Source organism: Phyllostomus hastatus, unplaced genomic scaffold (genome assembly GCF_019186645.2).
Source record: "Phyllostomus hastatus isolate PE091 unplaced genomic scaffold, TTU_PhHast_1.1 phas_scaffold_55, whole genome shotgun sequence".
In the NCBI taxonomy this organism is placed as follows: Eukaryota; Metazoa; Chordata; class Mammalia; order Chiroptera; family Phyllostomidae; genus Phyllostomus; species Phyllostomus hastatus.
Genome location: NW_025334035.1, coordinates 5,554,694 through 5,572,582, shown reverse-complemented (window position 1 = coordinate 5,572,582; position 17,889 = coordinate 5,554,694). Strand labels below are relative to the sequence as shown.

The 17,889-nt window shown below is 40.7% G+C and overlaps 1 protein-coding gene across 2 annotated transcripts in view; it reads left to right on the top strand.

The window, feature by feature from the left end:
* STX8 (syntaxin 8) overlaps window positions 1-17,889 on the top strand; it is a 243,914-nt gene that overhangs the window by 26,842 nt on the left and 199,183 nt on the right. For both annotated transcript variants that reach the window (XM_045824154.1, XM_045824153.1), the window contains exon 4: window positions 3,168-3,278. In XM_045824154.1, coding sequence (XP_045680110.1) covers window positions 3,168-3,278 — 111 coding nt within the window. The remainder of the gene's footprint in view (window positions 1-3,167; window positions 3,279-17,889) is intronic.

Below are 17,889 nucleotides of genomic sequence, written 5' to 3'. Positions count from 1 at the left end.
CGTATAGTTTTGAAATGTGTTTTTATTAATTAGCATATGACAGAATCAAACAATACAAACAATAGTCAATAAAAAAATAAGTCTCCCTCACACTCTAAATTCCTAGCTCCCCTTCTTAGAGACAGTTGTTTGCATATCCTTCCTTGAGATTTTCTGTGTATATACGAACATATAGATGGCTATCTGGTTTTTTTTTTTAATGCAATCAGAATGTACTATTTACAATGTAGCTTTTTGGTGCTGCTACTGCTTTTTTGAATATTTATTTTTTGGTTTAACACTGCATTTTGCAGATTATTCCATATCAAATAATTCATGTAAGCATGTAGTAAGTGCTCAGAAATGTTAACTATCATTATAATCAGTACATAAGAAGCTTCCCCAGTATTTTGGGGGCCATAAAACATTCCATTGTGTAGATGTGTTAGTTCCTTATTGAGCTTTCGGATGTTTCTAGTATTTAGCTATTATAAATAATGCTGCAGTGAACATCTCCCTCTCTGAATCTCTGTATAGATGTGTGAATATGTTTGCAGGAAATATTCCTGTTGAAAGAATGTGCCAGTTAAATTTGGTTAGATATCTGAAAGGCAATCTGGCAATTGGTTGAACCTGTTTACATTCCTGCCAAGAATGTCTGAGAGAACCTCACTCCTGGGCTCCTTCCATAACTGCCTCCGCAGCAGCTCCCTACTGGCTAGGTGAGATCGATATATGTTTCAGTTTGCATTTCTTTTACTAATGCAAAGCTGAGTGTTGTTCCCTTGATTAGCATTATTAGCGTTTTTTCTGTGCTCCATATGTCTTTTGCCTTTCTAAATTTGCCACTATTAGTTTGTAACTTGTAATTTTTTGCAGATATTTAAAATTTTTATAAAGCCAGATTTATCTCACCTTCATGCCTGTAGGTTTTCAATTTAGAAAGATTTTCTACTACTCCAAGATTATTAAAAAGTTCTTCTGTCTTCTAAGGATACTCTTGCAATTTATTTTTGTGGTTAAATCCTTGAGCCAATTAAATCTGTGTTTAACTGTAATATTGGATTATAGTTGAGCTTATGTTTGTTTGGGTGGTTTGGATGCTGAAAACCACAGGTTGCCAGAGTAGGTTGAGCATAGTGTTGTGATATAATTAATAGTTTCCACAATTTAAAATTCCCATTTTGTCCTATATAATTCATGTTACAGCTTCTGTCATTTTTGTTTTTGCTTTCTGAGGAACGTCTTTTAGACAGAAGAAAAGTCTCTGCTTTATTGACAATTTACCACTAATTGAAGCACATTGATATTCATTGTTGGTGTTGCATTGATTAGAAGATGAATACTTGGCCCTTTTATTAATACAGAAGAAGTACTTAAGCCCGCTGTTGCTTGGTGTTGTTACTGCATGGTTTCCCTGATGGGGAGTGCAGTGACTGCAGCAGGGGGAGGAGATGGAGAAACAGTGGTAGCAATTTCACTCAGAAAAGCATGGCATTCTGCAATGCTGAGAGAATTCCTTTATTATTATATTTTTAAATATCTAAAGCCACTAATACTACTTATCTACATTGGTTTGGGTGGTTTATGATTTTTCTAACAACTCTCTGTTACTAGGGACTTTTTTTTACAGATTTATTTACTATTTCACTAGTTGGCCAGCTCTTTATATTCAAAATTAGCAAGAAAAGCTGTATATTCATGGGGCCACAGTTTTTCCACCCAGGGAATAGTCATGCTGCTACTTGTTTCTGCCAGTTCCTTAGGACTTGGGGGGCCTAAATTTGATGATTGCCAGCCCTCTTTTAAAAAGAAAAGTGTCTATAAATCTAAAGCAGCCGTCTTACTAATGTCTTACTAGAACTAGGCAGTGTGGCCAAAGCTGCTTTGAATCACCAGTGTTTTAGTGCTAATAAAACAAAGGCCATTCATAAAAAAGTAAAAGGCAGATAAAACGCAACATGTTAAGGTGGCTTATTTTTGTGCCTGTTTTTTTTTATGTCTTGTGTCAGATATGTCCTTGCAGAATGTTTGTTAGCTTTCTCCACTTGTTCTCTTTGAGGCAGAAGTTTTCTCCATCAACATTTCCTTTGTTTTGTTTTTTATTTTTAATTTTTTATAAAGGTTTTATATATTTATTTTTAGAGAGAGGGAAGGGAGAGAGAAAGAGAGGGAGAGAAAGATCCATGTGCAAGGGAAACATTGATCAGTTACCTCTCGCACACCCCCAACCTGAGACCTGGCCTACAACCTAGGCATATACCCTGACCAGGAATCGAACTAGTGATCTTTCAGTTGCAGGACAATGCCTAACTCACTGAGCCACACCAGCCAGGGCTGATTTGTTTTTTAAAACACACATAGACACACACACACATGCTCAGCCTAGAACTCATATAGTTTGCCTCAAGAAACCTAGTATATAAAACTTGAGATTTAATCCTGTTTTTTTAACCATAACTTATAAATTATGCTGAAAAACATGTTAGAGTTTATCTTGCATAACACAGAAAGAAACACAGTAGAAAGGTGAAATAACTGCTTTAAGATCATAGATAGTGGTCATAATAGGATTAGTAGGCTTTGGATTCCTACTCTGGTAGATTAGCACATTAAAATATGATTACCTCTTTGCATTTCTCTTTAGATCATACAATTTATTTAAATAATAAAATGATTGTAACAACTTTTAGAGAGAATCTGTTGCATAAAGTAGCACTTTACAAAGTGTATTCTAGGTATTAATAGGTGTTAACATGGAAGAAAGAGGGCAATATAGATTCTTTTTTTGGTTTTTTCTTTTTTTTTTAACAGAGTGTTTAGCACATTGATGTGTAGGAAAACAACCTTGACCATTGACAGCTAAAGCTCAAAATCTAAGGACTCACTGAGTCATATTGTCCCGCTGGACGGGAATAATCATTACAGTGTTGGTCACCAGGATGAAAGTCATATTTACCTGCTGTAATTTGTGTGGTGTCAGGGTGTGTAATCCTCTGCCATGGTTCTGTCCAAGTCCTTTCCTTGAAGGTCAGAGCAAGAGAAGAAGGGTGATGGTTCAGGTCTCTTCCAGACGGGATTGATCAGAGTCTGCAGCAGTCAGAACTGCCTTGAAGAGCTCACTTAATAACATGACAGGTAAAATGAGCTAATTCATCCACTGTTGGACCTTAACGAGATGTCTGCAGAACCCAGCTTGAAGGGGACCGAAGACAGAGCCTACTGGATGATCTTGTAACTCGAGAGAGACTACTTCTGGCCTCCTTTAAGAACGAGGGTGCAGAGCCAGATCTCATCAGGTATGATGTTTTCATTTATAGGGATTTCATGGTGGGTGATGGTTTATTTGCAGAGACTACAGCTGTTTCCTGAGTGCCTTCCTTCCTTTAATCATTAAATATATTCTGTTCATTTGTAGTGCTTTCCTGTCATATTTATTCCATTTAGTTTTCATTAATTTTTTAGGGTTAGGAAACTGAGCGTATTCAGCTGAGTCCTGTCTCAGAGGAAGGGCATTTAGGTAGAATACAGGCGAAGTCAGAAAATTTCTTTTGCATTCCTTGGCTGAGCTTTCTGCTATGTTAGCTGCCTTTTAAACTCCTGAAGTTACACACTTACATGGGAAAATGGTTTGTTTTTTTTCAATTGGCACCTTGACAAAATGTGTCCTCATAAGAGTTAGGCTGTGGCTCGTGGAGGCCTGAGTGCAGCAGTTGGATCCTTTTCCCTGGTCTCTGCCAGTGGGTGATTCCCACCCTGCAGGTGGCAGCTGCTCTGCACCCGGCTCTGCGGGAAGACCCAGAGGAGTGGTCCAGCTCTCCAAGGTTGGGGTTAATGAATCATAAATTGTTACATCTTTAGCACTGGCCTCCCCACTGCTTCCAGAACTCTGTTCATTCCGGAACGTCGCTGTGGGAACACTCACAGAAGGTAATGAGCTTAGGATAACTCCCTCTCTCCCTCTTCCCCACCAAGGATGATGATGCTGTCCTTGCAGAGAGACAGAAGTCATTGTGGATGATGCTGTCGTTGCTCCTGTTAGTTCCTGGTTAGGGATAATGACTTCCCACGGGCAGTGGGTTTGACCCTTGGCCACACATGACCAGGCCCTGCCTCGACAGTTAAGTTAGAGTGGGTGTGGGGCGTAGGGGGTCCGGGTGATTCTGCGGCCGGGATAGCCGACCGCTGCTCTGGGGCAAGCTGAAGAGGAGGTGCTTCCTGTTGGTCTCTGTCTTCTCAGGAGCATGGGACCCAAGGGTTTTAGAAAGAGATTATGAAATATAGGAAGCTAGGTGAACTCTTTAAGTCCTTTCTGTGGGGAAAACACGAAGGAGCCAGTGAGGGAGGAGTTGTATCCCAGGCAAGGTGTATAAACAACAGAACCCTGCAGGGGGCCTGCCAATTCATTTGGCTCCTGACAATTCTCTGGCGGTCTGTGGTCCCTCTGGTACAGTGACCACAGTGAAGTAAGCGGACGGTGCTGATCCATGGTTGGAAAAATTGAACAGGTGACCAAGGGGATGCAAGATGAAAAGAGTACCAGCTGTCAAGAACGGTCTTTACATTGAAGGAAGGGGTCTTTTTAGTCCAGAAATTAAGGGCTTAATCAGCTGGGGGAAGCAGGTTTCATGGGGGCACAGGGACCACGTAGAGAGGTGATGGTCTGAGAGGGAGAAACCATTTAAATCCCTTGTAGCGTTTGTGGTGGTGGAGGTGGTTGTTTTGATGAGCAGTGAGAGTTACCATTTGGTAAGAGTCTGCGATCTCAGGCCTTGCTTACTGCTCTTCATGTGTCATTTGATGATGTTGAACGAGCCAACTTAGGCATTATGTCTTTGTGGTTTTGGCCCCCTCTTGCTTCTCACCCCTTCTTTTTTTCTGTCACCTCCCTTTCTCTCCTGTGGTAATCTCAGCATCCTTGCTCTTATTTCAAGTGCAGCCTGCATATGAGTAATGTCAAGGTCACCTGGGAGCGTGTCAGAAATGCAGAATCTCAGACCCACTGCCCAAGCCCTACTGAACCTGCATTTTAACAAGATGCTCAGGTGATTTGAATGCACCATACATACAGTTTGAGAAATATAGCTTTAAATTGTTTGTTCTTAATTGTGGCACTTTGCCTTACAATCACTCAAGAAGCATGTAAAAAATAAAAGGAGAGAAAGAGAAAAGAAGAAATAACAAGAGTCTGGACCATATGCTTGCAGAGCCTGACTTCGGTGGTCTGGGGAGCAGTAATGCTGGGGACACCCCTCAGGTGATGGTGACAGGCGGTAGGGTCGAACCTTTGCTTCCTGGCGTGGGACACTCGTGGTGAGAGCTCATGGCTGTGTCTGCTGTTTGTTTCTGTGCACCAGGCACTGTGCTAAGCTCTTTAAGGGCCTTTGGCTGGGAGATCTTTGTAACATCCCCATTTTACAGGAGAAAAACGGAGGAGTCAAGTAACTTGCATAAGCTTCTGAAGTCAATCTGTCTCAGAATTTGGGTTTCCTCTAGACCTGCGTGTCTTCAGACGTGACCCCCTCCACTGCACCGTACAAGCTAGACCAGTGTGAGAAGGACTCAGCTCTGTTGCTCACTAGTCACTCAGTCGTCTGGGCTTTAAAATCTTTGACCTTAAAAATGAGTGTCTGTGTTCTGCCTCTTTTCTTTGTTGTTTGGAACAGAGGAGGTGATTGTGTGAAGGGCTTTGTAAGCTCTAAAACCTTTACAAACATAAGATGTTATTGCTAGACATTGCACACTGTTCGGGTAGGAGGGGGCCCCAGAGGTTCATGCTGCCTCCTTTGTTTCCAGTAGACCTCCTGTCCTTTCTTCCCCACCCCCTGAGTGCTCAAGAGGGGCCTGGCCTCCCTGGCCCGTCTTGTTCCATGTTCTGCATGTGGGCCTCTGCCCTCTCATTCACCCCTTCCAAATCTTGTGTCCCTTTTCCTCAGTGCCCAGCTTGCTGCTTGTTCTGTCAGTAAACTGTCACATATTCATTCTCACAACAGAATCCACATTGGCAGTGACTTATCTTCTGGTGGTATTTTAGCTGAAGGCTCCTTGGGTCCAAAGTAAATGAACTGGTGGGAGAAGTTTAGGGAGTGCAGCAGGCTGGTGGCAGAGGAGTTTGGGACGGAGGCCTGCAGAGATGTCTGCAGTCCTGCTGCTGGGTCTGCCCCCCGCCCTGTGTTTCAGGCCGGTGCACACTGTGGACCTACAGGCATTTCTTGGGGAACAGTTGGGGTGGCATGGGGACAAGACCCAACTGGGGAGGAGCTATGAAGCAACGATCCAATTCCCTGAGAGATGGAAGTAATTCAGGAAACTAGCCGGGCATTTCTACAAGCTCCAACATGAAACTGAGGGAAGCATATATATTGTTGCGTCTTTTCTGTTCAGGAACAGAAGTCCAGAGTAGTTGAGAATAAGCTTCCAGAAGAATGCTGTTTAAAAGTGGATAAGCACTGGCGAGTACAAGTGACTTCTGAGGAGTGAGGGAGGAGGTAAAAAAGGGCGTAACAGACAGTGATGGTGTGTCCAGGTCGCATGGAATCTGGCCAAGAGCAAGAAATGAATGTGAAATTACATACTAATCGTCTCAAAGAAAGTAAATTATTGCAGGTACAAAAGAGGAAAGAGAATGGTAGGTGACCTGGAAGGTGATTTATTTGGTGAATCCTTATTGGACTAGGATTTCTTTAGATCCACTGTACCTACCCTAACCAGAATAGATTTACATATACCTGCCTGTATTAGTTTGATAGGGCGGCTGTAGCAAACTGTACAAACTTGGTGGCTTAAACAACAGAAATGTATTTTCTCACAGTTCTGGAGTCTAGAAGTCCAGGATCAAGGTGTCAGCAGCCGGGTCGGTTCTCTGAGGCCCGTGATGCAAGGATCTTTCCTAGGCCTCTCTCCTTGGCTTGTAGATGTCTCCCTGTCTTCACATGGTCATTTCCATGTAAGTCTGTGTCAATTCCCTCTTCTTATAAAGATATCAGTCGTATGAGTTAGGACTCATTTTAATGACCTCATTTTAACTTAATTACCTCTTCAAAGAACCTATCTCCAAATATTGTTATATTCTGAGGTCTTAGGGGTTAGAACTTGAGCAAATGAATTTTTGTAGGGACACAGTTCAGCCCATAACTGTCCAAAAAGTTCAGATTCTGTAGACATTCCAGCAGAATCTGACTAATAAGAAAATGTATACTAGATAAAATCATTCTCAAATACTATGTAGAAAAAATCCCAGGAATCTGTTCATGGGCTTTGAAAAGGACACCCAGATCGCACTGACGCAGCTTATCAGGAGGATAGCGCCGCTGTAGACTTGGTGGGGTCAGACGGTGGTGTAAGCATGGACGAGTGAAGGAATGAAGGTTCAAGTTAAAGTAGGTTGCTAGAAGTAGATTAGATTTGAGCTCAGAGTTTCTGGTCCTTGACTTTGCTCACCTGCCTATATCAGAGTGTTATTATCGCCTTTAAAAAAACCCCAGCCCCCACATTTGAGTCCTCTTCTTCATTCCGGTTTCTCATACCTTACGAATTCTTCTGCCTGGACCAAGCCTTCTGAGGGTCTGAATTCAGCTGTAGCCATGACCAGCTTCGGCTCACAGGTGCATGCTGCCCGCCTGCCTCTGGATTGTCAGGTGGCCTAATCACTTCTGATACCAGCTGTCAGGGACCTTTCAGCTCTGTCTTTGGAGGAACACCATTCCTTTCTCTGCCAGTCAGTTTGTCTCGTCTCTTCAGTGACTCACAAAGATTTCCTCAGTCCTCCTCACAGTCAGTTAGGAGTTCTGGGCTTCTCCAACATTTTTGTTTGCTTTGCTAATCTCTGGGTTCCTCCCACATTTTTGTTTGCTTTTGTAATTCCCAATATCAATGTGGGTTGCCTTGTCACTGGGGGGTGGGGGGGTGGCAGGTCTTTCCTTTAGGTCATGACCTACAGAAACACGTTGGCCAGAAGGCCTTATCCGAACTTTAAAATGCCATAGACTGGCTCCCTACAGCACATTTGCCATTAGTGCTAGATTATCCCCATCACACACATGCTGTTGGAGAACTGGGGTTCATCCACTAATCAAAACCTCAGAGCCCTGTGATAAGTGGAACACTCCCACGAGATCAGGGTGCCTGACCAGGAGGGACTCCCTTGGAACCCACTGATTCTCTCCACCCTCCCTGAGCTCCACCCTCTTCCTCTTCTTCCTGTCCCCTTTTCGCACCCCTTCTCTCTCCTGAGCAGGCAAGCCTTCTGCCTCCTCTCTTTTTCTTCCCCATCCCTCATTCCCTGGGGTCCTTCTGCCCCTCCCTTTCCTCCTCTTTTCTCCTTCTCCTCATATGTCACCCTATTAAGGAGGGAAAAGTATTGTCAAACTTCAGTTTGGACTAGCATTTCCCTTACACAGACATTAATGTGGCCATCATGGAATTGAATGTGTAGCTGTCATGTGACAGAATCTTGGCTTTACCTTGAGGATTACTGATCATTGTTCTAAAGCAGAAAGCCTTGATGTGAGACTTTGGTCTAAATAAGCAATGGGTGACTAATCTAGGGCATTCGGAAACTTGTTAAAGAAGTCTCTGTGTAACAATCTTTCTCAGAAGATAAGCCGTGACTTATAAAGCAATGACACAGCTTCTGATTGAAAACCCTATTGCCCTTTATATTTGGGGGCATTGCTAAGTCTCACAATTAGTTAAATCTTTGTCCGTAAAGAGAAAAAGATCATTGCATACTCCACTGCTCTGTGACCATCGCAAAGACTGCATGATTGATTCAGCTGTAGTGGGTGGCTAATTGGCTAGCCTTTCATCTTCACACCACCAACTGTATTGAGGATTATAGGGGGTGGGAAGTTATTTAGAGGTTAGGATGGTAATTATGTGTCAGGAATGGATATTAACAAGCAGACCAATGGCTAAAATCAAAAGAAGAGAAGATGATAATGAAATGTAAACATTTCATTTAAATTCAATTTCAGATATTTACTTTTTCTTTGAACTGCCAAAAAAAGTATGATACTTTCAATTTACATTTCATATCACTATACTGGGGAGCCAAAGTAGACAAAAGAAAAAATTACTTTAAATATTACCTCAAAAGTACTGTCCCTCCCCCATTTTGAATGTTTTATTGTAATTTAAAGCTTGGGTTATAGGAAGCATGATTTATATCTAATAGTACTGAGATTTCCTAAAGAATCATTGATTTATACTTTATGTTACTTAAAGTTATTAACACATGATCAGCCTACTCTTCTAGAAGTAGGAAATTGCTAAGAAATGTACATACACCTGTACCATTAGCCTGCTCTTGTGAGACAATGCAGAAGCCATAATAATTTATCTTATGACCTGGAAATACACTAACTTCCTAGGTTTTCTGATGTGCAGAGGAGATGCTGAAATCAGGAAAGCTTTGCTTTTCTCTCTATTTCAGTGAGCACAAGGATAGTTGAACCAAGGCAGTATTAGGTACAGTCAAGATTATTAAAATTCTCTGCTAATTTAATAAAATAGTTAAAAAGCAAAAATGTTGCTATAAATAGAAACCTTCTTCCCTTAAGTAGATTATTTATTGAGAGTGTCCACTATGGGCCAAGCAATAGTACTAGATATGTGGTAGTAAAAAAACCCAAAACAATAAGAAACCCCTAGTTTGTGCATTTGAACTATGTACAGTTCAGTGAGAGAGACAGACATGAACTAAAGAGTCATACAGATAAGTAAGTTCAGCAGAAAAGTGCTGTATATTGTGTTTTGAGAGAATATCAGCGAGGAGCTAATTTACCTAGAGACCAAAGCCTAACACAGTGCTTGATAATATTTACTCAGTGAAAAATATCTACATTGTTTTCTGTATCATCCAGACACCTAGCACAGAGCTGGTATATACTAGGCACTCAGTAGACTTTGGTCAATTGAAAGGTTGACTAAGGATACGATAGATGGGGCTTTGGTAATAAAAGAAACCTGGGAATCTCAGGAGTTTATCCCACAACAACTTTTTCTGCTTGCCTCTTACAAAGTCTGGTAGTGCTCAGGGCAGCAGCCTTTACGACAGGACTCGGGGACTTTAGGTTGTTTTCATCTTTTAGCTGTGCTGTCTTGATACATGGTCTCCATGTTCACTATGACAGGAGAAGAGGAAGGGTGTGGAGAATTTGCACCCCTCTTACATGCTGTAGGCTGAAGTTTTCATACACACAGCCCCTTGGCCATAACCAGTCATATATGACTTCAACCTAACTGCAAAGGAGGCTGGGAAATGTAGTCTTCGTGTTCACGAAGAGGAAAATGAAATGGTACCTGGTGAAACATAGAGCTTTATCTCTACCTTACGGATGATTTTGGGTAGTTCGATGAAACAGTAAGTAACTTTGGTGCAGTGTGGCTACCTTCTTAGCAAAGTTTAGGATCAGAAGTTAATAGAGGCACATGATGTGACCGGAGAAGTGACTTTGATAGGATTTGTTCATCTTTCGTAATGGTCATTCTTAAATAGTGCAGTCAGGTGGGGGAAACATAAACAAAAAAGTCCACAACACAAAAGAAATTAAGTGCAAAAGGGTCTGTATAATGAAGAGTACAGGGGGAGGGTTATTTTTGTTTTTGCAGCAGCAGCAGAGAGAGGAGGAGGAGGACTGAGTAAGGGGTCTGCAAAAGCATATGGTACTTATGGTTCTTAACCCCTCTGCCCAACCCAGAGGTGTCTGGTTTAGCCACTACGCTAGTGTAGCAGTTAGGATGCTCTCAGCCGCAAATAGCAGATAACCCTTCTCAAAATGGCTTAAATACGGAAAGTCATTTTCATGTAAGAAGTTCCAGATTAGAGAATTCAGAGAGATGTTTCATTCTTCAGTCCAGCGACGTTACCACAGTTGCAGGTTCTATGTGTTTTGCTTTTCTCAGAGTGTTATCGTTATCATCTGACTGCCTCCTCTCAGACACACTCCAAACAATAATAGGGGAGGAAGAAGGGTATATTTTGCATAAGTAATATGTTTGCATCGTTAAGAAATCAAAAACCATGTAACAGTATTCAATGGGAAGGCTTCCTCCCACTGTGTCCCCCACTCCTTGACATAAGTATCACTGTTGATTTTTGGCATATCCTTCCAGGGTTCTCTGAAGTATATATACTACAACATATAAATATATTTTCTTACTTTCCTTCACCTTTTACACATATGGTGGCATATTATCCATACCATTCTACTTCATTCCTTTGTCGTCTAATCAGGTATCTTGGAGATCTTCCCAAACAAGCACATAGGGTTTTGTCATTAGTTTTCATAACTTTATAATATTTTACTTACGCACATACCATAATTTAGTTAACTTCTGTCCTATAAGAGATATGTGTGTTGCCCTGGCTGGTGTGGCTCTGGATTGAGTGCCAGCCTGCAAACCAAGTGGTCACCGGTTCAATTCCCAGTCAGGGCACATACCTGGGTTGTGGGCAGGGTCCCCAGTGGGGGGTGTGTGAGAGGCACTCACACATTGATGTTTCTTTCCCTCTCTCCTTCCCTTCCCCTCTCTCCTTCCCTTCCCCTCTCTCTAAAAATAAATGAAATCTTTTTAAAAAAGAGACAGATGTGTGTTATTTTCAGTCCATTACAACAGATAGGCAGAATACGTATTTAATACATATATTTTTCTATTACAAAAATATGGTGATGAAAAGCCTTATATGTAAGGTATTATATATGTGTGTAAGTATATCTCTAGGTAAGTTCTCAGAAGAGGGTGGCTGGGTCGAGGGGTATCCATTTATCATTTTCATAGAATCAATGTGTACTTGCGCTAGCAATTTATGTGAGCGCTTGTTTCCATACAGTCTTCTAAAGACAGTGTTACTAAACTTTTGTATCCTATTCCAATCTAAAAATCGAAGATAGTTTTAGTTATTTCTTAATAGAGTCAAGTAGTTATTATATATAATTATAGTGAATTAAGGTTATAAATAAATTATTGTGTGCTTTTTTTAATACTTTCATGATTTTATTTTTTTAACTGTTAAATATTTGATCCATTTGGAAATTAATTTGGTGAAGAATATCAATCCAACTTTCTTCCTACCTGGCTACCCTATTTTTGTGACTGACTACATTTTTTTTTTTTTACTGAGTTGTCCATCTTCTCTGGACTTTGTAATGTGTTCCATCAATCTGTCTACTCATGGTGTTAGTAGCATTAATTTTGAGGCTTTATTATGTTTTATTACACAATAGGGCTAGTCTTCTGTCACTTTTTGTGAGTTTTGCTTTTTTTAATGTAAATTCTAGATCAGTTAATCAAATATCAACTGCTTTTTATTTTCATAATTGGGATTACATTGAATCTTGAAACCCTTTGTAGTGTTGCATAGCCCATTCACAAGCAGGTTAGCAGTAGTGAGCTGGTAGTTTGTCTCCTAAGAAGGTTTTAAAAGCTGGACAACAAATATCAAATGAAAACAAAAAGAAGCCATTTATAACAACATTACAAATATGAAACATGTAGGAATGAATCAAATGGGAGATACATAAAGCCTCTACACTCAACACTATAAACATTATTTTTAAAAATTAAGGAAAGCCCAGCAGAGGGATGCACCCTGATGAGAGGTGGGAGACTCGGTGCTGCGCAGGTGTCGGTTACATCAGGATTGAGCTGTCGAGTCACCAGCCAGCCTTTTGCTCTGTTTTCGTTTGTCACGTCAGCTGATTCTGAGGTTTATGTGGCAATTCAGAGGAACAAAAGCCCTAAGACTCACATGATGGTATGCAGTCTTACCTTAGGGCTGCAGTGTGGTGTTGGCAGAAGGGTAGGCAGCGGGACAAAACCGAGTCCAGAAACAGCCCCACACATATATTCACATATATTGTCACTTGATTTATGACCAAGCAGACAGCACAGTGCAGCAAAGAAAAAAATGATCTCCTCAATCAACAGTGTTAGGTCAGCTGGATAGCCATATGGGAAAAAATGAATCTTAGCCTCTGCTGTCATCCTCCATAAAGATCAGTTGCAAAAGGATTGTGGGTCTAAATGTGAAAGGTAAAACTGAAAGCTCTAGAAGAAAACAGGAGAGTATCTTCTATGGCCTTGGGATAGGCAGAGATTTCTTGGGACAGAAAAAAATGACTAAAAATGAAGGAAATGCACGATAAGTTCGATTTTATTAAAATAAGAAATTCTGTTTAGTAAAAGATACCACAGAGAGAGTGAAAAGGCAGGCCACAGAGCAGGAACCTGTATCTGCAGTGCATTCATCTGACTCAGGAGTTGTGCTGGCATATGTGTATAAGGAACTATAATCAAGAAAAAAAGTGGACCAAAAACAGATAGGCAGAATACTTGAAGTTGGACTTCACCAAAGAAAATATTGAATGACTGATAAACACATGAAAAGGTGTCTAACTTCGTTAGTCATCAGGAAGTTGCAAACTAAAACCATGATGTCATATTATTACACCTACCAGAATGGTTGAAATTAAAATGATAGTCAAGTGTTGCTAGCATGTGGAGTGACTGGAATTCTCATGTATTACTGGTGGGACTGTCAGTTGTACAGCCACTTTGGAAAATTCTTCGACTGCACCTCCTGAAACTGAAGTGTACGAAGGACGTGTTCACAACTGTTTATAGTAGCATTATCCTTAATAGTCCTACCAGGAAGCAGCCCACAGAACATGTCCACTACGTGCATAAGCCCAGCGTGGCACACTGTGCAGTGGCACTCCACAGCAGATGGGAGGGCATGGTCTGCAGCTGCACCCACACGATGGGTGAGTCTTAGCACATTGAGCTAAGTGAGCCAGATGAGAATACATACTGTGTGTTCCCAGTCCTATAAAGACTAACGTACCTCTGGTGTTGTAAACCCCCAAAAGTGTCTCCATTTGGGGGCTCGGTAACGAGAGGGGACACAAGGGGCCCTGGAGTTTTGCTAGAGCCCTGGTTTTTTGTTTTGTTTTTTTTTTTTGCGTTACATAGTAATTAACTGAGGTTCATTTTGTGAATTATCTTTGAGCTATACACTTAGGCTATTTCTGTTTGTATAGTTCTACTTGAATTTAAAAATATGCATGTAAGTATATATGAAGTCTGTCCAGAAGGTATCCAGCCATATAATATGAAAAATAGAGACATATATCGAAGAAGCTACAAGATACAAGAACCATTGTACATAGGACAATGATGCCTCAGTCCCCTTCAAAGTGGGCACCTTGGGACCTTACACAGTTCTCCCAGTCTCCATCAGCTGCCCTATTGTATTTTCCTGAATCTCATGGTCTGAAATCTCTTCCCTTTCAAAGGTGATGTTAGTTTTGGGAAAAGCCAGAAGTCACAGGACACCAAATCAGGATTGAAGGGGGGCTGAGTGACCTGGGTGATTTGATATCTTGCCAAAAAACTCTGAATGACACATGATGCATGAGCTGGCATGTTGTTGTGATGAAGCTGCCAATCACCAGTTGCCCATAGCTTTGGCCTTCTGAATCACCTGAATGGTTTCCACAGAGGAATGTTCAAGCTTAACGCAAAATCTGATGCAGATTTGTATCTCTACCCACTCAGTCATTTTGAATGCAATGGCTACACAGTACACATGCTCACTCGATGGCGTCTACCACCCCACTGATGAGTACAGTGAAGTTGTCATTGTTCATGCATGTGTATTCCAGTCCACTCTCCTTGGCTGCCCGGTTACATTGATGTCACACAAACCATTCTCATTATATTAACAATGGTTGGAATTTTTCCAGACAGACCTTGAATACATGCATACATTTTTATATAGTACTCACATGTATTATATAAATATGTAAATGTGTATATATAAGTATACTTATAATACATCTATGTATAGTTATATACATTTATATATGTATAATATAGGTAATAAAAGTGTAATATGTAATGCATAAATGCTGGTAAGTATATATATACATATAACAATATATACACTTACATGCATGCATGTAGTCATAGGTGTACATACCAACACACACGCTCACACTACGAGCTATGTTCCGAACAGACCACAAGGTGGAGATGTAAGCCAATAGAAGGGGAAAGTTGCTCTAGTCATTTGTCCCAGTTTCTAGATTTTGGAAAGTTAGCATTTTTCTCCCTTGAAAGTGAGGAGAGAATGTTAAGATTGCTTGTACTGCCTAGTTTTAGAAAAGGACTTGTCTCACTTCAGCTCTCTCTGACTTTCTCCTTCCTCCTCCTCCATGCGTGTGACTGCAGACCTGGCTGTCATTTTTCACTGCTTCTCAGTGACCCTGGACCCTGCCCAGCCCCAGTCCGCTTACTCTTGTTTCCTTCTCTCCATCTTCCTGCCTTGCCTTTTCCTTTCATATCTTTCTCTCCCATTGTCCTTACCCCCTGGAAAAAGATGTTTCATTTGGTGTTTTTTTAATTTTCGTTTTTGTTTTCTATTCTTAGTTTTGAAAGAAGGTTCTCTTTCCGTCCCTCTTTCTAATAATCTTCACTTATTTTATCTTTTACTTTTGTGGGTATTTGTTCCCCTATTATGTTCCCTTCCCCTCTTCCACCACTCTATGTGGAAATGACTTATCTTTATTGGATTAAATCAAATTAGCAACATGATACATGTTCATTACAACAAGTCAAACCATATTGAGGTGTAATCCAAAAGTTAATAGTTTCTCTGCTTTTCATTCCCTCCAGTGCAGTTCTCCTAAAGTAACGAGTGTTAACCATTGGGAGGATTTCCTTCCCCACGATTATCTGTGCTTATACAAATGTTTACAAATACAATCACATAAGTGTGAGTTTTTTCTGTTTTTTTTTTAATGAAAACAAAATTGTACTATCCATACTCTGTAATTTACTCTTTTCATTTGAATGTTGGCATTCCTCCAAATCAACAGATCTAACAAAATGTTTTTTCAGTAGTTACATTATTCACAATGAGAATATGCAGTTATTTTACAACCACTCCCCATTTGGCGGATATTGGGTTGTTCAGTTTTTTGTCGTTACAAGCAACGTTGCAGCAAATACCCATAAAGAAAGTGTGGCTTCTATCTCTGTAGGACAGAGTCCCCAAAGTGGGTTACTGGGACAAAAGGTACAGGTACTCAAAATTGCACAGGTGCTGTTGTGTCTGTTTCTGGAAAGTTGTAGTGCTTTCTGTCCCCTGGGAACATGTCGGGGAGCCTTTCTCTCCGCATGGCTGGCAGGGTGTGCTGCAGGCCTGGGTGGGTTTTGCTGGTCTGAGGACTGAAGTGTGGTATGTTGTTTTAAATTGCAGTCCTTAACTACTGGTATAATTGTGACTTTTGATAAGGACAATAAAAAGATTTGGTACCCCTGTATGTATTAATTTAAGTTATAAACGTCATCTGGAAATTGAGAAATGGAAATCCCACTCTATGAATAAGCAGGGAGAGGAAAGAGGAGTTGCCAGTACACACCATATTGTAAGTTAGTTATGCTGATTTTTTGAAAAGTCTATTTTATATGTCTCCCTCCCTCTCTTTTTTATTTACCAAACACTTTCATATATTATTTTATTTGACCCTTATAATAATTTTCAGAGATAAGCAGAGAAGGGATCACTTTTTTGGCTTACACGAGGAGGCTGATTCTTGGAGAAATCACTGTGCCCAAGGTGAACAAACAGCATAGAAAGAAATAGAAAGTCTTCTTGTCCTTTGCTGTGGTTTGGCCTCTCAGGACTTTCTCCCTCTCAGTTTCAGCATGCTACGATGGCTCCTGTGCAGACCCTTGGTTGTTCATTTCCCACGGGCCTTGCATACTTTGCCTTCTTCTTGTTCATTGCGTCTAGAAGGTATTATCTACCTCCAGATGTTCCAGCAGTATAGTGCTAACTTTGCAGGCATCAGTCAGTGGAAGGAAAAAAGGGTTTAGTATTAGAAAACTTGGGTTTGAATTTTGACTCACATTTCATTTTATCTCACATGAAGATCATTGTGACTCCTCAAAATATTGTGAAGTTCACATGAGATAAATATATGTAAAAGCATATACTTTTGCTTTGTAAAGTGCTTTATAAACATTACAAAGCACTTGCTGTCACTGGTCTTAGCAAAGGGGAATCCAGGACTGACCAGCTATTTGGGAAGGTCTTTCTACCCTGCACAAAAGAATTAGCGAACGATGCAGGGTAGCTTATAATTAAGTGCTGAGTTGTGTGGTGTGGGCTGTGAGTGTCTCCATGGGAAAAGAGACATGTGAGGTAGAAGAAATGGAGACCATGGAAGGAACAAGACTTGAGATATCCTTTGTGGAGTGAATAGATTCATATACCATATCATCTCCCACCTACTTGTGTACTTTCTCTAATCCTACTCTTTCTAGACCCGTAATTTCTATACCAGTCTGCATATAGGTTCCCAACTATGTAAATAAAACTCGTCCGAGGGAGTGTACAGATTCCTGGGCCCTGCCCACAGAGGGACAGCACACCTTAGTTAAGAGCATGGGTGCCCATCTCATTAATTTGGGTCTTTAAGTATGAATCTGATTAATTGAAACAATAAAAAGAAAGATTATTGAGGTGGAAATGGTGACTGTGTAGGTGGCTATTGGCTTTTGTGCATCTTCAGTGTATTGCATTTTTTATTGACATGCTTAAACAGTCTTTTAATACCAGGTTTGGATTTTTGTGTATCAGTGGGCAAATTCTTCTATAAAATTTTCAACACTAGAGATTAAACACTGCAGAATGTTTAATTCCTGCCAGTAATCCCTACTCCCTGCCAGCCAGTAGTTTTTCTTCCCTAACTTGTATCTTTATCCATAGAACAGTGTTCATTTGCACAATTTTTTGAATATTTTAGTGCATTTAATCTTTATTTTGTAAAATGAATGAGAATGGGAACAAATGTACTAAGGGGCAAAACAGCATTGACAACACAAAAAGGGAGTCGTTGG